This window comes from Anomaloglossus baeobatrachus, chromosome 9 (genome assembly GCF_048569485.1).
Source record: "Anomaloglossus baeobatrachus isolate aAnoBae1 chromosome 9, aAnoBae1.hap1, whole genome shotgun sequence".
Lineage (NCBI taxonomy): Eukaryota > Metazoa > Chordata > Amphibia > Anura > Aromobatidae > Anomaloglossus > Anomaloglossus baeobatrachus.
The window spans coordinates 21079234-21100458 of NC_134361.1; the positions used below are offsets into that span (position 1 = coordinate 21079234).

Here is a 21225-nt window from a genome sequence, read left to right on the forward strand (position 1 = left end):
AAAATGCTGCCAAAATGGCAAAATAATTGACATGCTGCTTCTTTAAACACTAAGATTTTGCCAAATTTTCTGCAACTAAAACACTGCGTTTTTAACAGCATTGTGCGCACAAGAAATCCCAATTTCCCATAGACTTTGCTTGAAAATTAAAACGCAGGCATTTTGGCATTAAAACGCTGCAGTTCAAAACGCTGCGGAAACGCATGAAAAAACGCAAAGTGCGCACATTGCCTTATGCTAATTAAAAGCTGCTTTTTACAGAACCAGCAAAGGCGATGATATTCCAGAAATCTCCTGCACAGACACACATTTGCTTTTTTTCCCTGACTAAAATGGAAAACTTCTGCATTTTTGCTGCATTTTGTCACCATTAAAAGCAACGAGAGGGAAAAAACCCAGCTGCATTTTTGCTGCTTTTGCGGTGACTGAAACTCACTTGATGCAAACATGTACTGTAGACAAATGACATCAAAAACGCAGCAAAAAAAAAAGCAGCAAAAACTTTCTTTTTGGAAGCAGCTTTTTTTTTTACTTCCAAAAGAGCAGGTTTTGCTGTAGCAAAAAAAAAAAGCAGCAAAAAAAGCAACAAAAAAAGCAGCAAAAAAAGCAGCAAAAAAAGCAGCAAAAAAGCAATGTGTGAACACTACTGTGTGATTGTGAGTCAGAATTGTCTTCCTCTTCTCTAACCTCGGCTGTGGTGTCTGCCTGGTGACTGCTGAGCACCGGGGATTCGCTTTTCTTATTGGACTTCGCTCGTTGGTTTCTGTTTTTTAGTGACTCATGTTTCATGTTTCCTCCTCAGCCTCCGGTTTATCTGAATAAGGACGATGGCCGGCCGTCTCTGTAGCCTGATTGTTCTGTGTCTGTCCCCTACAGTGAATTCCGGTGAGTATACAGGAGCGTGTAATGTTAGGATTGTAGTGAGGATTTATTTCGCCATCACAGATGTTGTAATTCTATAGCATGGTGTACGGCATAAGGTTATTTTCTTAACCCCTTACTGACATCCGCTGTGCATGTATGGCAAAGCTTGGACAGAGTTATATGGAGCCGGGTTAGATCGTGGCCGATTTATACGTTTTTTAAACGTTATTCCCTGTATATTGTCCTGATGAAGGAGACGGAGCTGTCCCTGAAACGCGTAGACTTGTGAAAATAAAAGGGATTTACTTATATTTTCCGGACTCCTGTGGTTTTGGCGCAGTATTTAAACCTGCTTTTCTCCTGCCTTTGAAATCATCTTTTATCAATTGTGGGATTAAAAAAAACATAAGAACAATATATTTATAACATATACGGTATATATATATATATATATATATATATATATATATACACACACAATTGAAGAGAAACATAAAAACAATATATTTATGTGTATATGTATATATTGTTTTTCTGCTGTTTTATTTTTTTAGTTCTGTTAAATATGATAAATAATAAAAAAAAACCTTATCTTGTATATTTATATATATATATATATATATATTATATGTATAAATATATATATATATATATATATTATACATATTTTATATATGGTATATATATATATATATATATATTAAAAAAATAAGTTTCTTTTATTATTTATCATATTTAATTTTTTTTCACTCTATCTCCCAATAAATTTGGAATAAAGAGTGATAAAACAGAAGCCTGTATAAGGCTATGTGCGCACGTTGCGTTCTGCCGTGACAAATATTCTGCAGCGTTTTGTCACTGCATGTGCGTTTCAAAATGCAGCTGAATATTTGCGTTCTGGATGCTTGCTCTGCCATAGGTCTGTTTCAGACGTCCGTGTTTAATTAGGTACCAGTCAGACGCATGTTTATGGTCATACGTATGTCACACGTGTGACATCCGTGTTTGTATACGTGTGACACATACCGGGTAAAACACGTGTCTCTGCAATCAAAATATGTTCTATATTTACCTGTATCCAGTGATGCTGCCTCCCGCTCCTGACCCTCGCTCATTATTTTCATTGATTATTCACTGCCCGAGGATCTGGAAGCCGGGGCATCGCGGGGACAGCATCGCCGGGGACAGGTGAGTATACAGCAGTTGGTGCAGTGACATCCAGGGGGTCATCAGGGTTCCCAATGAACTCTCATGAACCCCTGGAAGTCACCATCGTGACACTCGCTGTAGCACAGTTGTTGCGGGGGTGTCATCAGGAGGTCATCAGAGTTCATTGGGAAATCCGATGACCTCCTGGACGTCCCTGCACACACACTGCTGGCAGGATACTCACCGGTCACTAGCGATGTCCCCAGCGATGCTGTCCTCGGCGATGCGGTCTCCAGCGCTGTCACCGCGCTGCCCCTGCTCCCAGCTGCTCACTGCAGTGAATAATCAATGAATATAATGAGCGGGGGTCAGGAGCGGGAGGCAGCATCGCTGGATACAGGTAAATATAGAACATGTTTTTATTTAAAAACCCGTGTTTTCTCCGCTCCGTGTCACACTGATGTCACACGGATCACTTCAGTGTGCGGTCCGTGTGACACCCGTGCTGCCGGAGAAAAAACGGACACTTCTCCGTGTGAAATAGCGGGGCCACACGGTCCGTGTGAAAACACGGCCGTGTGAGTACACAATAGGGTAACATGGGTACGTGTGACATCCGTGTTAAAAACGGATGTCACACGTACCTAAAACACGGATGTCTGAAACCAGCCATAGACAGAGCTGGAAAAGCATCCAAAACACACAAAAGAAGTGACATGTTGCTTTTTAGAACGCAGCGATATTGTCAAATATTTGGCAGCCAAAACGCTGCGTTCTAAAACACAACATTCGCATGGAATTTCCTAAATTCTCATAGACTTTGCTGGGGACGCAGAACACATGAAAAAAACACAACGTGCGCACACAGCCTTATGGTGCCAGTAATCATTACAGCTCACAGAATATTTTCAGCTTTTTGGAATAAACATTGAACATTGTGTGACACAATTCTGCATCACTTTCACAATGTTTTCAGATCTCTGCTTGCTGTCAGTGGATGAAAACATTGTTGTTTACTTCCAAAGTGATAAAAACCTGCAGCGTCCTGATAAGAGCCGGGCGGTGGCTCTAGTTTATCCTCCATGAGCCAACGATATATTCACACGTGTTATTACAGTTTCACATCGTTAGTGTTGGAGTTACACAAGATTACAGATATCAAAACTCTTGATAAATGCTGAAAAAAAAGTCACATGTGAATACAGACAAATGTGCGCACGCTGAGTATTTGGTTGCAGAAATTTCTGTATCACTTCTAGATCTCTTGGCAAGAAAAATACAGCACATTTGATACATTTTCATCTCGTTTTTTGATTATTTTTTTGCATGCATTTTTTATTCTATATTGAGAAATGCAGGCAAAAATGCTGAAACAATTGACGATGCAGATTATTTAAGGCTATGTTCGCACGTTGCGTTTTTTCCCGCGTTTCTACAGCGTTTTCAGCAGCAGCGTTTTTGCGCTAAAACGCATGCGTTTTTGTTTTCCAGCAAAGTCTATGAGAAAAGCAGAAATCCTGTCTGCACTTTGCTTTTTTTTCAGCAGCGTTTAATTTGCATATTTGTGGTCAAAAACCATGCTGAAAAAGAAGCAGCATGTCAGTTGTTTTTGCCATTTCTGCAGCGTTTCCTTAACATTGGAGTCAATGAGAAATGGCAAAAACGCAACCAAAATCACAATTCCTGCGTTTTTCATGCTTTTTACCTGCTTTTCCACTGCGTTTTTGGCTCCAAAAACGCATGCTTTTCTGGACAAAAATTAATGGGTTCTAATGTTCCTTTACACACACACAATAACCGAAAATTTAAATGTTAAAAAATTATAAACTTCACCTATTTATCTGATAAAATGTGCATAGCCACTATTTTTTCATTAAAATTGATAATTTCCCATATAGTTTTATTAAAAGTTAATTTTATACTTTTTTTCTCTTTTTTCATTCGTTTTGACTATTTCAACTTTATTTCTCAGTGTCTTGATCTACAAAACGCATCTGCAGAAACGCAGGTGAAAACGCAGGTAAAAAGCGCTAAAAACGCGGTAAAAACGCATGCGTTTTTAGTGCTAAAAAATGGTCAAAAGCCATTTGGTCAAAAACCAAGGGAAATAAAACGTGCAGAATAAACTGCAGGTACTCCGACGCAACGTGCGCACATAGCCTAAGGATTTGCATGCAGTTCTGTGACAAAACTGCACTAAAAAAAAAACAAAAAAATTGCAATAAAAATGCACTGTGAGTTAGCAGCATAATATATGTGGTAATGCGTGACATGTGAAAGCTCATGCAGTTTGCTGTTCATATATTCAGGGGTTTTAAGCATTTTTTAACCCCTTTTTCTGTTTTGTTTTGTTTTTTTGTGTTGTTTTTTTTTAGTCTTTCTTTTTTTCCTTCTCTGCTTCCAGAAGATATAATTTTTTTATTTTTCTGTAGATATAACTGTGTGAGTTCTTACTTTTTGCGGGACAAGTTTTGTACTTTTCAATGACACCATTCATTTTATCAGGTGATGCACTGGAGAGCGGGGAAAAAAATCAAGTGCGTTGAAATGGCAAAAAAAAAAGTGCAATTTCACAATTTGTTTTTGGGGTTTTGTTTGTACCATCTTCACTATAAAGTAAAACTAACCTGATGATAATATAATATGATTCTCCAGATCTGTACGATTATGCAGATAACAAATATGTAAAATTTTGGGGGGGTTTTAAGGGGTGAAAAAAAAATATTGAAATTTGTGCAAATGTTTTTTTGACATTTACCAAGAGCCATATTGCTTTCAATGTTCAGTTTCTGGGGCTCAGTGACGGCTTATTTTTTGCGCCCTGAGCTGACGTTTTTACTGGTATAATTTTGAGATAAATCCAGTGGGAAAAATAAGTATTTGATCCTCTGCCGATTTTGCACGTTTTTCCACCTACAAAGAATGGAGAGGTCTGTAATTATTATCATAGGTAACTTCAACTGAGAGAATAAAAAAAATACAGAAAATTCCATTGTATGATTTTTAAATAATTAATTTGCATGAAATAAGTATACAATAGAAAAACAATTTATTATTTGGTAGAAACCTTTGTTTGCAGTTAGAGGTCAGATGCTTCCTGTAGTTCTTGACGAGGTTTGCACACACTGCAGCAGAGATTTTGACGACTCCTCCATATACAGATCTTCTCCAGATCTTTCAGGTCACTCCTCCATACACATCTTCTGCAGATCTTTCAGGTCACTCCTCCATACACATCTTCTGCAGATCTTTCAGGTCACTCCTCCATACAGATCTTCTGCAGATCTTTCAGGTCACTCCTCCATACACATCTTCTGCAGATCTTTCAGGTCACTCCTCCATACAGATCTTCTCCAGATCTTTCAGGTCACTCCTCCATACAGATCTTCTCCAGATATATCAGGTCACTCCTCCATACACATCTTCTGCAGATCTTTCAGGTCACTCCTCCATACAGATCTTCTGCAGATCTTTCAGGTCACTCTTCCGTACACATCTTCTGCAGATCTTTCAGGTCACTCCTCCATACAGATCTTCTCCAGATCTTTCACGTCACTCCTCCATACACATCTTCTGCAGATCTTTCAGGTCACTCTTCCATACAGATCTTCTCCAGATCTTTCAGGTCACTCCTCCATACAGATCTTCTGCAGATCTTTCAGGTCACTCTTCCGTACAGATCTTCTCTGGATCTTTCAGGTCACTCCTCCATACAAATTTTTTCCTGATCTTTCAGGTCACTCCTCTATACACATCTTCTGCAGATCTTTCAGTTCACTCTTCCATACAGATCTTCTCCAGATCTTTCAGGTCACTCTTCCATACAGATCTTCTCCAGATCTTTCAGGTCACTCTTCCATGCAGATCTTCTCCAGATCTTTCAGGTCACTCTTCCATACAGATCTTCTCCAGATCTTTCAGATCACTCTTCCATACAGATCTTATCCAGATCTTTCAGGTTTCGGGCTGTCACTGGGCAACATTGAGTTTCAGCTCCAACAAAGATTTTCTATTGGGTTCGCTTCTGGATACTGGCTAAGCCACTCCAGGACCTTGAAATGCTTCTCATGGAGCCACTAGCCTTATCCTGGCCTCCTCGTGGTCTCATTCTGGCCTTGTTCTGACCTCATTCTGGCCTTGTCCTGACCTCATTTTGGCCTTGTCCTGAGCTTGTTCTGGCCTCGTTCTGGCCATCTCCTGGTTTTGTTCTGACCTCGTTTTCGCATCGTTCTGACTTCGTTTTGGCCTCGTTCTGGCCTCATCCTGACATCGTCCTGACCTCGTTTTGGCCTTGTTCTGGCTTTGTCCTGACCTCGTCTTGACCTCATTTTGGCCTTGTTCTGGCCTTGTCCTGACCTCGTCCTAACTTCGTTCTGGCTCATTCTGGCCTCGTCCTGACCTGGTTTGGCCTCATGCTGGCCTTGTCCTGACCTTGATTTGGCCTCATTCTAGCCTTGTTCTGACCTTGTTTTGACTTAGTTCTGGCCTCATCCTGGCCTTGATCTGGCCTGGTTCTAACCTCGTTTTGGCCTCGTTCTGATTTCATTCTGGTCTTGTTCTTTCCTGGTTCTGACTTCATTCTGGCCTCCTCCTTGTCTGGTTCTGGCCTTGTTCTGATTCTCATAGAGAATCATTGCAAATCAAAAAAGTCCTTGAAGCCTATGTCTTGAGCGCCCTCGCTGGATGCCAGCAGTGTTTTCTCTGGCTGGTCTCCCCGAGATCAGTGATTGTTTTGTCTCATAGAGAATCATTGGGAGCTTGTGATGTAACTTCTGACTTCTGGCCAGTGAGACGTTACAGACACAAGATGACGCTGCCGGACCAAAGGGGCATTGAAAAACGATGCAGCTACCGGAAGGTGATTGTATGACAGGGGCAGCGGGATTACATTTAAAACACCACTCCAGCACTGAAAAATAAAACAAACACTGGAGTGGGGCTTTAAGCAGGAGTGTGATCTTACAGAATTATTTTTATTATAAGTTTCCAAATAAAGCAGAGAAAAAAGATGATGTGAATTTGACCTAAATATCTGTATTGTAAATAATACAATATGTGATAGCGATGTGTTGTCACTAACACTTTGTATATCTTTCATAGACAGTCACTCTCTGCGCTATTATTACACGGGGGTCTCAGGTCCAGGATACGGGCTGCCCGAGTTCTCCATCGTTGGATATGTGGATGATCAGCAGATTGATTTGTACAATAGTGATATTGGGAGGAATATTCCCATGGCACCATGGATGAAGAAGAAGGAGGAAGAATACTGGAGCAGAGAGACGGAGATCGCAAAAAGTACAGAGGCGCTTTTCAGACATGATGTGAGGACAGCGATGAACCGCTTCAACCAGACAGAAGGTGAGGGGTTCGGGAGCAAACTTCATAAAAGTTGCAGCTTCTTAAGCGGGCTTTACACGCTAGGATATCGTTAATATTTATCGTCGGGGTCACGTTGTTTGTGACGCACATCCGGCGTCATTAACGATAGCGCAGCGTGTGACACTTATGTGCGACCTAAAACGATCGCAAAAGCGGCCAAAATCATTTGCCGCAGAGAGGTCGTCCTAAAACAAAAATTCGTTCTCTTCTAATTAGCGATGTTGTTCCTCGTTCCTGCGGCAGCGCACATCGCTATGTGTGACACTGCAGGAGCGAGGAACGTCTCCTTACCTGCGGCCGCCCGCAATGCGGAAGGAAGGAGGTGTTTACGTCCCGCTCATCTCCACCCCTCCGCTTCTATTGGACGGCTGCCGTGTGACAGGACAGGTAAGTCCGTGTGACGGGGTTAAGCGAGGTTGTGCTCGATGGGCAGCGATTTGCCCGTGTCGCACAACCGATGGGGATGGGTACGATCGCTTGTGATCTCGCTAGCGAGATTGCAGAGTGTAAAGCCCGCTTTAGAGTCACATAATATGTCTGTAAAGTTTCTGTTTGTGTAATACAGTGATGGTGCACATATACATTATATATATATATATATATATATATGTATATATATATATATATATATATATATATATATACCGTATTTTTCGCTTTATAAGACGCACTTTTGTTCCCCCAAATTTTGGGGGAAAGTAGGGGGTGCGTCTTATAATCCGAATATACGGGGGGGGTGTATATATATATATATACACACACTACAGAGTCCAGGGGAGGTGCGGGCAGCTGTGGAGCTCTGCTGGGGGACTTGTGAAAGCTGGGAGCAGCAGCGTTTGATCTCCCGCTACCGCTCATATAATATGCACAGCCGCTGTCCACCACCATGGTGCTGAAAGTGCACCGCAGGGATGGGCTGGGGCAGCAGTGTATATTATATCTGCCTGCGCCCTTCTTTGATTGCACATGCCCCCTCCCCCGTGTTAGCTATGGCCCCCATGCTGCTGCAAACAGTAAAATAATAAACTTTTTACTCACCTCCTCCAGCATGTCTGCCAGGCCTCCCTCCTGCTGCTGTGATAAGGCACAAGAGATTTCACTCTGCCGTGCCGATCACATGACCGGCCGAGAACCAGGAAATGCAGGAGGCCGGAGCTCAACGCTGAGGAGGGGGACACAGACAGGACAATGCTGGAGAAGGTAAGGAAAGTTTATTTTACTAAAAGCAGCAGCATGGGGCGATATATAACACAGGGAGCTGTGTGCCAGCAATAGTGGGCTGTGTGCCGCCACATGGGGCCATGTGCCAGCAATAGTGGGCCATGTGCCGCCACATGGGGCCGTGTGCCGCCACATGGGGCCATGTGCCAGCAATAGTGGGATGTGCGCAGCCACATGGGGCCATGTGCCAGCAATAGTGGGCTGTGTGCAGCCACATGAGGCCATGTGCCAGCAATAGTGGGCTGTGTGCAGCCACATGAGGCCATGTGCCAGCAATAGTGGGCCATGTGCAGCCACATGGGGCCGTGTGCCGCCACATGGGGCCGTGTGCCGCCACATGGGGCCATGTGCCAGCAATAGTGGGCCATGTGCAGCCACATGGGGCCATGTGCCAGCAATAGTGGGCCGTGTGCAGCCACATGGGGCCGTGTGCCGCCACATGGGGCCGTGTGCCGCCACATGGGGCCATGTGCCAGCAATAGTGGGCCATGTGCAGCCACATGGGGCCATGTGCCAGCAATAGTGGGCCGTGTGCAGCCACATGGGGCCGTGTGCCGCCACATGGGGCCGTGTGCCAGTCACAGTGGGCTGTGTGCCAGCCATAGAGGATGTGTGCCAGGCATAGCGGACATATGGCATCACTGGGTCATATCCAGATTCAGAGGGCTAATTTTAGGATGGGGGGGCTATGAGGGACATATACCCTATATGATTTGTCAGACGGACACTGGCATTATAAGACGGACCCCATTTATTAAAAAATTCTCTATTCCTTCACCAAATTTGGGGGTGCGTCTTATAATCAGGTGCGTCTTATAAAGCGAAAAATACGGTATATATATGTGTAATCTTGTGGGTAGTTCCAGCAGGTAAGAAGACTTCAGGTGATAGTGCTAAAATCCAATTTTTTTGAGCAAGTTTAAGAAATTCCAGAGCTCAACTGGTAAAGTGCAGGATACATGCTGATCAGACTACGTGTTTCGGCAGTATAAGGAAGCCGCCTTCTTCACGGTCTCAAACTGGAGTTGAAGTGTGTGAATGCTCTTAAATAAGAAAATCCACCCCTGAGCCAAGGGTTGTGGGTAATAACAGGGAAATTAATGACCAGAGCATTTAACTCCTCGTCTTCCAAGACCAGCTCGAGAAAACAAGCATGAATGTGAACAATGCCTGTATCATAAATCACAATTATATCAATTGTCTGCCATCAATGTATACATAAAAACAATCGAAAACAGTTAGAAAAACATGTAACATGCATATAGACAATGGTATTGTAGAACAGACTGTTGAAATAAGTAGTCCAAGAAATGTATGAAGGAATCAAGCAGTTATAGAGAAAAAAGAAAAGGCGAAACCAGAAAGCCGGCAGCGTATTGTACATTAATTATAGTGTATTGAGAGGTCCATCCTGTTGTTAAAACCATTTGGAAGCCTAGTCTCTAGCAAAAACATCCATTTGCTTTCTCTCGCTAGTATTTTTTTATGAAAGTTACCTCCTCTCTCAGGTCTTTCAACCTGTTCTATACCTAGAAAGGAAAAACCTTTTACATCTCCCCCATGCACCTGATGGAAATATCGGGATACGACAAAAGCTCCTGCTATCGGTAAATTGACAGCGTCAGAGAGATGTTTACGTATCCTTTTTTTATATTTATTCATTGTCCATCCCACATACTGTTTACTGCAGATTTCACAGTTAAGCGGGCTTTACACGCTACGATTTCGCTACAGCGATCTCGTTGGGGTCACGGATTTTGTGACGCACATCCGACCGCTGTAGCGATGTCGTAGCGTGTGAATCCAAGGAGCGATTTTGGATCGTTGCAAAAACGTCCAAAATCGCTCCTCGTTGACATGGGGGTCTGCTCCCAGTTATCGCTGCAGTCGCAGGGGCGAAGTTGATCCTCGTCCCTGCGGCAGTGCACATCGCTACATGTGACGCCGCAGGAACGAGGATCATCTCCTTACCTGCCTCCGGCCACAATGCGGAAGGAAGGAGGTGGGCGGGATGTTACGTCCCGCTCATCTCCGCCCCTCCGCTTTCATTGGGCGGCCGCTTAGTGACGTCGCTGTGACGCCGAACAGACCGCCCCCTTAGAAAGGAGGTGGTACGCCGGTCACAGCGACGTCGAAGGGCAGGTAAGTATGTGTGACTGGGGTGCGTGATTTTGTGCGCGACGGGCAGCGATATGCTTGTCGCGCACAAACGATGGGGGCAGGTCTCATGCTAGCGATATCGGGCTGGATATCGCAGCATGTAAAGCCACCCTTAATCAAATAAATGACATTTGCAGTATTGCAATTTATATATGTGAGGATATCAAATTGTTTCTTATTGTGCATGGAGGTAAATGTTTTAGATTTATTGACATGTTTGCAACATTTGCACACATTCGCTCCACAGCCATAGAAACCCACTGTTTTTAACCAATTCTTGTCGTTAGAACTAACTGACATAGGATCTCTATAATCAGCATGTATCCTGCACTTTACCAATTGAGCTCTGGAATTTTTTAGACTTGCTCAATAAAATTGGATTTTAGCATTATCACCTGAAGTCTTCTTACCTGCTGGAACTTCCCACAAGATTACTCCTATTGCTGGACGTGTTCCCAGTCCTGTTCCGTGCAACCAAGCAAGACCAGGTATTACTAAACCGGAGCTCTGAGCTCAGCTGGTCCACTGCTTAATGTTTAAATAAATATATATATATATATATATATATATATATATATATATATATATATATATATACATACACACTTGAAATTGTTCCAGAAAATGAAGTATTTTCTCCCAAAAATCATTTATTGCAGTCACACATTTTATTATACATTTTTATTTCCTTTGTTTATATTGGAACAACCAAAAAAAATAGAGAATAAAAGGCAAATTGGACAAAATTTCACACAAAACTCTGAAAATGGGCCAGACAAAATTGTTGTACCCCTCAACTTAATATTTGGTTGCCCTTCCTTTGGAATAAATAACTTCCATCGATCGCTCTCTATAACCGTCCACAAGCTTCTTCCTCCTCTCTTCTGGAATTTCAGACTCTTCTTTATAAACTCCTCCAGGTCTCTCATATCTGAAGATTTCTTCTCTTCTCTTCTCCCAACACCAATTTTCAGATCTCTCCACAGGTGTGAATCGGATTTAGATCCGGACTCGTTGCTGCCTCTTCAGAACTCTCCAGCGCTTTGTTTCCATCCATTTCTGGGGGCTTCAAGTGTTTGCAGTCATTGTCCTGCTGGAAGACCCATGATCTAGGATGCACCCCCAGCTTTCTGACACTGGACACTACATTGCCACCCTAAATCCTATAGTAATCTTCAGATTTCATGATTCCTTGCACACAGTCATGGCCGCCAGTGCCAGCAAAACAATCATAAACATAAACATAACATAAACATAAACATCTCTGACCTCCACCATATGTGACTGTAGGTCCTATGTTCTTTTCTTGTAGGCATCATTACATTTTCGGTAAACAGTAGAATGATTAGCTTTACCAAAAAGCTCCATCTTGGTCTCATCTGTCCACAAGCCCCAGACTCTGCTCAAAGAGGCCACTGTTTTCTTGCTCTGTAAATCTCTTGTGTGAGAAGGGTCACAATTTCTCAGTAGAGTTCAGGTCAGGACCAGGTCATTATTCTCCATCTTTAGGCTAGGCACGCACTTTGCGTTCTCCTACTTGCAGTTCAAGAAGCACCTTTTCCCCTAATTGATTTGACCAAAGTTGCCTTTTTCTGAAATTTAGCGCTGAAAACGCATGCGTATTACCCGCGTTTTAGGTGCGTTTTCAGCGCTTTTAACATGCGTTTCCACCTGCGTTTTGACAGATACGTTTTGCACATCAAGACACTGCTAAATAAAGTTTAATCAGTCAAATTTATTGGAAAAAGAGGAAAAAAAGGAATACATACATAATTTAAAAAAAAAATAAGAAAACAGAAATATTTAATAAAATTATAGCGGTAATATAGCAATTATTAGAAAAATATTAAAAAATTAAGATTTTTCAGTAGTTTCATTGTCGGATTATGTGTGTGTGTAAAGGGACATATGAAATCATTAATTTGATGTTCAAAAAGCATGAGTTTTTGAAGTGCAAAACGCATGTCTGCACTGGAAAAGCAGGTAAAACGCAGGAATTTGCTGGATTCTTGTTTTTTGCCATTTCTCATTGACTTCAATGTTAGCAAAACGCACCCAAAATGGCAAAAACAACTGATATGTTCCTTCTTTGAACGCATGGTTTTTGCCACAAAATATGCAAATTAAACGCAGCGTTTAGAAACGCAAAGTGGGGTCTAAAAATCAACATTTTCCATAGACTTTGCTGGGAAATCAAAACGCATGCCTTTTGGCATGAAAAAGGTGCTTCTCAAAACTGACCAAAAAAGCAGCTGAAATGCAAAGTGCGTGCTTGCCCTTAAGGCCTTTACTGGCAGCCGAGCTTGGAGATGTCGTTGTAAGATAAATATATATTGTGTAAATATATATATATCTTACAACGACATTATATATATATATATATATATATATATATATATATATATAATGTTAGAATCATCGTAAGTGGTACATTCTAAATCGGGATATAGTCAGTAATGAGGACTGCAGTGTTCTGTACTGGTAGCAGTGTGGACCACAGAGATCTGTACTGGGAGCAGTGGGGACCGCAGGGATCTGTACTGGGAGCAGTGGGGACCGCAGGGATCTGTGCTAGGACTGATTCTTTTTAATCTTGTTATTAATGACCTTGTGGATGGGATTGTTAGTAAAGTGTCAGTCTTTGCTGATGACACCAAAGTATGTAGGATATTAAAAACTGCCCTCGATACAATACAATATTACAAAAAGATCTGGATAAGATGTCAGAATGGGCAGATACTTGGGAAATGGCATTAAATGTTGGTAAATGTACAGTAATGAATCTAGGATGGAGTAATCCTATAGCTGCGTATACATTAAATGGAAGTAAGCTCGGGACTACAGAACAGGAGAAGGACTTGGGTATTCTCATTACAAATAAGCTGAGCAGCAGCACTCAATGTCAAGCAGCAGCTGCTAAAGCAAACAAGATTCTAGGGTGTATAAAAAGAGAGATTAGATCCCGTGATCCCAACGTATTGTTACCCCTCTATAAATCCCTTGTAAGACCACATCTAGAATATGGGATCCAGTTTTGGGCTCCACATTTTAAAAAAGGATATTTAGAAGTTAGAGTCAGTTCAAAGGCGATCAACTAGATTATTGCAAAGAATGGAGGGTTTGTTCAGTTTAGAAAAAAAGACGTCTCAGAGGAGATCTCATTTATATGTATAAATACATGTGTGGTCAATATAAAGGACGGGCACATGACTTATTCCTTCAAAAGCCAATACTAAGGACCAGGGGGCACTCACTGCGAGTGGAAGAAAAGCGATTCCGACAGCTAAATAGGAAAGGGTTCTTTGCAGTTAGAGCAGTCAGACTGTGGAATGCCGACCACAAGAGGTAGTAATGGCAGATACTATAACAGCTTTTATATCTGGGCTGGATGATTTCCTCACTACACAACATTGTGGGTTATAGATATATATAATTGGTGGAGGAAGGTTGAATTTGATGGACCAAGGTCTTTTTTCAACTACAGTATGTGGTGAGGAGTATGACAGGAAAGTTTGTCTTGTTTAGAAATTTGCATACAGCTGCCAATATCTCAGCTCCCTGCCTGTCTGACACGTAGGATGAGGCATGGCTGGAGCCAGATGTCGGGGCCTAAGGGGTGCTTCACACATAGCGAGATCGCTACCAAAATCGCTGCTACGTCACGGTTTTGGTGACGCAACAGTGACCTCATCAGCGATCTCGCTGTGTGTGACACTGAGCAGCGATCTGGCCCCTGCTGTGATATCGCTGCTCGTTACACACAGCCCTGGTTCGTTTTTTTTAGAGAGCGACGAAATGAAGCGAGCTGAGAGCAGGAGCCGGCATCTGGCAGCTGCGGTAAGCTGTAACCAGGGTAAACATCGGGTAACCAAGGTGGTTACCCGATATTTACCTTCGTTACTAGCCTCCGCCGCTCTCACGCTGCCAGTGCCGGCTCCTGCTCTCTGCACATGTAGCTGCAGTACACATCAGGTTAATTAACCCGATGTGTACTGTAGCTAGAAGAGCAGGGAGCCAGTGCTAAGCAGTGTGCGCGGCTCCCTGCTCTCTGCACATGTAGCGAAGTTATGATCGCTGCTGCGTCGCTGTGTTTGACAGCTAAGCAGCAATCATAACAGCGACTTACAAGGTCGCTGGTGCGTCACAGAAAATGGTGACGTAACAGCGACGTCGTTGTCGCTGTCGCTATGTCTGAACCCAGCCTTACTCTCTGCTCATCATTTATCTCCTGTGTGTTCTTACATCACGTGTGACACAGAACGTTTGGGCCTCTGGCACTCTGATAGTGAGTGTGGGGAAACCTCTATGAAGATGATTAATTCTCAGCCATTTCTTTGTACCTTCTCATTATTGGAGCCTACATTCAGGACCTGTGGTATAGAAAGCAGAAACACTAACAGTGAGGCACAGGCTGCACTGATGTCTATGAGAGGACTTTCCCTTCCCTCCTTCACAGGCATAATATACAGGCATATACAGATGGTCTTCAGACAGAGAAGCTTTAATTGTAACTAATAATAACCAATCAGCTTGTGTGATATGTAATATGTTACTGTCTTGTCTGCAGGTTTCCATATCTATCAACAGATGTACGGCTGTGAGCTGAGAGATGACGGCTTCATCAGGGGGTACGAGCAGCACGGATATGATGGCAGAGAGTTCTTGGCCCTGGATACGCACACGTGGATGTACGTCCCCACCATGGCCGAGGCTCAGATTACCACACAGAGAGTCAACAATCCAGACATACAAGCGGGGGAGAGGACCAAACATTATCTAGAGGATGAATGTATCAGCGCTCTGAAGGAATACATCGAGTGTGGAAGGGAAGCTCTGGAGAGGAGAGGTACCGTCATAGCACGTGATATTACACCGCAATCATTCTGTCTTGTCTAAATTATGTTACATTAAAGAGGTTGTCCACTACTTTTAGACTGATTGCCTATCCTCAGGATAGGTCATGAGTGTCTGATCAGCCAGGGTCCGACACCCCACACCCCCACTGATCAGCTGTTGTCGGTCTCGGTGGTGGCAGCAGACAGCTGGAAATGCTCAGCTCCGGCGTGTCTTCAAATAGTGGCCTCGGCCGGGTACTACACATTCGCCTCTCATTCAGATTAGTAGGAGGCGAATGTACAGTCCCTGACAGCAGCCACTATTAAAAGATGGAGCAGCGCTGGATCTGAGCTACCGCACTAGGGCAATTGGGAAAAGCTGGGTAAAGTTCTGGGATTGTCACATCTAATGGATGCGACAATCTGGGCAGCTGCAGGCTACTATTTTTAGGCTGGGGGATACCAATAAGCATGGGTCTCCCCAGCCTGAGAATACCAGGCCCCAGCTGTTGGCTTTATCATGGTTGGGTATCAAAAATGGGGGGACTGTATGCTGGTTTTTTTTTAAATTATTTATTTAAATAATTAGAAAAGAAAAAAAAACAGCATGCGGTTCCTCTTATACACAGCCAAGATAAGCGCACTGCTGTGGACTGCAGCCCATAGCCGTGGACTTTATCTGTGCTGGGTATCATAATATGGGGGGATACCACACCCATCTATTTTTATACGACGATATAGACATGCAGACAGGGTCTGTGACTGTGATTGGTTGCAGTCAGATACGGTCACTCAAGCTGGGTGCACGTCTGACTGCAACCAATCACAGACGCCAGGACTGCCGGTGGGCAGGGGAAGCAGTGAATCTGTATGAGGCTAATAAGTGGCTCCGGAAGAAGAGTGAGTGGCCCGGAAGCAGTTACAGCTCTGCCGGAGTCTCAATAAGCATCGCGCGCTTGCTTTATTTCTATTTCTCCTTTATTTTTTTTATTTTCCGAGATGCCAGATCCCGATCATTAGCTGGGGTTCCCTAAGAACTCGGTCTGGGTTCGGCACCCGGATACTTTTGAAACCACACAGATCTGGACTTTTACAGTCCTGGTCCACCCACCACTAGTCAGCAGTAAGCCCCTATGTGACATAAATGACGTGTCATCCTGACTGGCATTGTGCAAGAAGTAAAGAAGAGACCCCGAAATAGGAAGGGCAGAAGTACTCGATATTTCATCAGGTGGACGGACCCTTAAGGCCCCGTTACACGCAACGACATCGCTAACGAGATATTGCTGGGGTCACAGAATTTGTGATGCACATCCGGCCTAGTTAGCGATGTTGTTGCGTGTGACACTTACGAGCGACCGCTAACGATCCCAAATACTCACAAAATCGTTGATCGTTGACACGTCGTTCATTTTCCCAATATCGTTGATCTTCTGGGACGCAGGTTGTTGGTCGTTCCTGAGGCAGCACACATCGCTACGTGTGACACCCCTTGGAACGACGAACAACAGCGTTCCTGCGTCCTCCAGCAGCGAGGTGGGAGTGACATGAATGCGGCTGCTCTCCGCCCCTCCGCTTCTATTGGTGTCCCACTGTGTGACGTTGCTGTGACGCCGCACGAACCTCCCCCTTACAAAATAGTTTGCTCGCCGGCCACAGCGACGTCGTTAGGAAGGTAAGTTGGTGTGACGCGTACTAGTGATATTGTTCACCACGGGCAGCGATTTGCCTGTAACGCATGCACGACGGGGGCGGATGCGATCGCTAGCGATGTTGCTGCGTGTAAAGCGGCCTTTAGACTGAGCCCCTTACACCAATCTGCCCACACAAGGATAATCTGCCCTCTTGTGCCCCATTCTCTGAGCATTCGGAGGGGAGGTGTTAAGGTTTGAACCATCACTCATCAAAATGGTGTATAAGACATATTAAAACTTTTTTTTTTAAGTTTGGGAACCCTTTAACCATTTTATAACCAATGACTGATTTATCTGCAAAGAACATTGTTACTGCTGTTTGGAAGGAACTCTGCAGTTAACACTGTCAGCTCTGCATCGCACCGCTCTGCCGTTCCCCTTAGTTTGGTGATCCCCACTACTACCAGTACTATCACTACTAATTAAAAAAATACAGTATATATACATTATACTGTACATACATTATTTGAGTCAATGTTAAATTGGGTACAAAAAAAAAATGAAACAAATACTGGAATGGTGTTTGGTTAGTACCATAAAACTAAATTGAATAATCAAATGGTAAATACAATATATGTAAATTGGAATGGAACATATCGAAAGTCCAACTTTTACCCACAAACATAAGACCTTGCAAAGACTGATCACAAAAACTTTGATACTGATGATCTATCATTAGGATTAGTCATCAGAGTCAGATCAGCTGTTACCAGCAAAGGCGGCAGCGAAACGAGCTGGAACAGGCAGCGAAACGAGCTGGAACAGCTGCAAACACTTATAATGGCCACTCCTGCGTTCTGCAAATGAGGTTTTATTCAAATGCCGAACCCCTACCAATCTAGATTTAATGGCCTCTCCTGATGATAGGTCATCAGTATAAAATCAGCAGACAATCCCTTTAAATTTCTCAGTCACAAATAAAGATATTCTGAGTTGTCCATAATGGCCGGGTCAATAAAGGATTGTTCCACAATTGAACGACCTCCTTTGGTTCTTGCCCTTATTCTTTACTGCTGGTACCTGCAGGATCAGACGTCTGCATTACTTACAGTTTGTTTTGTAATGACTGATGCAAAGAGAGAACATCTGACACGTATAGCAAGTTCACCGCACCGCGTGCTTCTTCTAGAGCCACTTTGTCCTTGGCCCCCTATGCTGGCCAATAATGGGATATATGGAATGATAACGTGCACACTGCCTCATTATACTATTTTTTTTATAGAGTGGGTGATACTGTATGTGTATTTTATTTTCAATTAATAGACTTTTTAGATTTTATTTTATGTTTCACAAACAAGTTAAATGGTGGGTGAAAGTCCATGTTTTATGTCATATACAGTCATGGCTGAAAGTGTTGGCACCCTTGAAATTGTTCCAGAAACTGAAGTATTACTCTCAGAAATTATTACAATTACACACTTTTTGTTCTACACATGTTTATTTCCTTTGTGTGTATTGGAACAATGCAAAAAAAAAAAAAGTAGGGAAAAAAAGTCAAATTGGACATAATTTCACACAAAACTTCAAAAATGGGCCAGACAAAATTCTTGTTCCCCTAAAATTAATATTTGGTTGCACATCCTTTAACTTTGGAATAAATAACTGCAATCAATCGCTTCCTATAACCATCCACAAGCTACTTAAGGCTGCTTTACACCAGACGATCTATCGTGCGATGCATCGTCGGGGTCACGGTTTTTGTGACGCACATCCGGCATCGCTTGCAACGTAGGCCTGTGTGACACCTCCTAGCGACGCAGTATCGCTCACAAATCGTGAGTCATGTACTGGTCGCTAGGTTTCATAATATCGTTTAATTTAATTGTTCATCGTTCCCGGGGCAGCACACGTCGCTCCGTGTGACACCCCGGGAACGATGAACATTGCTCACCTGCGACCCGCGGCTCCCGCCGGCAATGCGGAAGGAAGGAGGTGGGCGGGATGTTTACATCCCGATCATCTCCGCCCCTCCGCTTCTATTGGCCGGCGGCCGTGTGACGTCGCTGTGACGCCGAGCGGCCCTCACACTCCAGGAAGTGGACGTTCGCCGCCCACAGCGAGGTCGGACGAGAGGTAAGTACGTGTGACGGGGGTTACCGATTTTGTGTGACACGGGCAGCGATTTGCCCGTGACGCAAAAAGGACGGGGGCGGGAAATCGATCGTACCGTGTAAAGCAGCCTTTACTTCTTTCACCTGGAATTTCTTACTCACTGCCCCAGGTCTCTCATATTTAAAGGCATCTTCTCCCAACAGCAATTTTAAGATCTCTCCGATGGGATTTAGATCTGGACTCATTGCTGCCACTTCAGAACTCTCCAGGACTTTCCATCCATTTCTGGGGGCTTCTTGAAGTGTTTGGGGTCACAGTCCTGCTAGAAGACCCCTGACTTAGGACACAAACCCAGCTTTCTGACACTGGGCACTACATTGCCATCCAAAATCCTTTGGTAATCTTCAGATTTCATGATGTCTTGCACGCAATTAAGGCCCCCAGTGCCAGAGGCAGCAAAACAACCCCAAACCGTCTCTGACCTCCACCATGTGTGACTGTAGGTGCTGTGTTCATTTTTCTTTATAGGCTTCATTCTGTTTTCGGTAAACAGTAGAATGATGGGCTTTACCAAAAAGCTCTATCGTGGTCTCATCTGTCCACAAGACACTTTCCCGATTTTGGTTACTCATGTACATTTCTGGCAAGGTGCAGTAAAGCTTTTTTGTGTCTCTGTGTCAGCAGTGGGGTCCTCCTGGGTCTCTTCCTCTAGCTCTTTGTTTCATTCAAATGTGAATGGATAGTTCGCCCTGACACTGATGTTCCCTGAGCCTGCAGGACAGGTTGCATTTCTTTGCAGCTTGATTGGTGCTTATCCACCATCCAGACTATCCTGCGTTACAACTTTTCATCAATTTCTTTTCAGCCGTCCACATCTAGGGAGATTAGCTACAGAGCCGTGTGTTGTAAACTTCTTGATTATGCTGCGCATCATGGACAAAGGAACATCAAGATCTCTGGAGATGGACTTGTAACCTTGAGATTGTTGATACTTTTCAACAATTTTGGTTATGAAGCCTTCATACAGTTCTTATCTCCTCTTTCTGTTCTCCATCTTTAGTGCGGCGCACACACAGACACACAGTGTAAAGATTAAGTCAACTTCTTCCCTTTTTATCTGGTGTCAGGTGTGATTTTCATATTGCCCACACCTGTTATTTTCCATAGGTGAGTTTGAATAAGCATCACATGCTTGAAATAAAGTTGTTTACCCACATTTGTAGAAAGGTGCCAACAATTTTGGCGGGTACATTTTTGGGGTTTTGTGTGAAATTTACCTTTTTCTTTCTCTGTTTTTTTTTTTTCTATGTTGTTCCAATACGCAAAGGAACTAAACATATATAGCAAAACATGTAATTGCAATAATTTTCTGTGAGAAATTTTTAATCTTCTGGAACAATTTCAAGGGTCTCACAACCAGTAATGAAGAGTGTATATGCTATATATTCTGTCACTATCTGTACGGTCTTCTATGATATCATGATGTCACCCCCATAAAGGAAAAGTGTAGGACACAATTGTATGATATTCTTCCAATATTGTTACTTCTCCTATAAAAATAATAAAGGTTAATGGTATGTGCACCTGAAGGTTTTTAAAGAGGTTTTTTTACCGCTCTGAAAAAGTCTCAAAAATCAAATAAAAACCATGTGAAAGATTCATTGCATTCGTTCGTTTTGCAAATCCACTTTGTCGTTCGTATGTTTGGTCTTTTGAACATTTTTTACATTTCAGGTTTTGAAAAACGCCTTATGGGAAAAAAGAAAGCGCACATCAGGTTTTTTATAGCGACTTCTGATTTAAAACTCTCCAAAAATCACTGTCCAATCTAAAGATGGAAAAACCGCTTCAGGAAAAACAGCCAAAAT

General features: G+C 43.1%; 1 protein-coding gene across 1 annotated transcript in view; it reads left to right on the forward strand.

Moving 5' to 3' along the window:
• Positions 1-796: 796 nt before the first annotated feature.
• Positions 797-21225, forward strand: part of LOC142250908 (major histocompatibility complex class I-related protein 1-like) — a 31443-nt gene continuing 11014 nt past the window's right edge. Inside the window, exons 1-3 of the mRNA XM_075323232.1 lie at positions 797-885; positions 7114-7374; positions 15344-15622. Coding sequence (XP_075179347.1) covers positions 828-885; positions 7114-7374; positions 15344-15622 — 598 coding nt within the window. The 5' untranslated portion in view covers positions 797-827. The remainder of the gene's footprint in view (positions 886-7113; positions 7375-15343; positions 15623-21225) is intronic.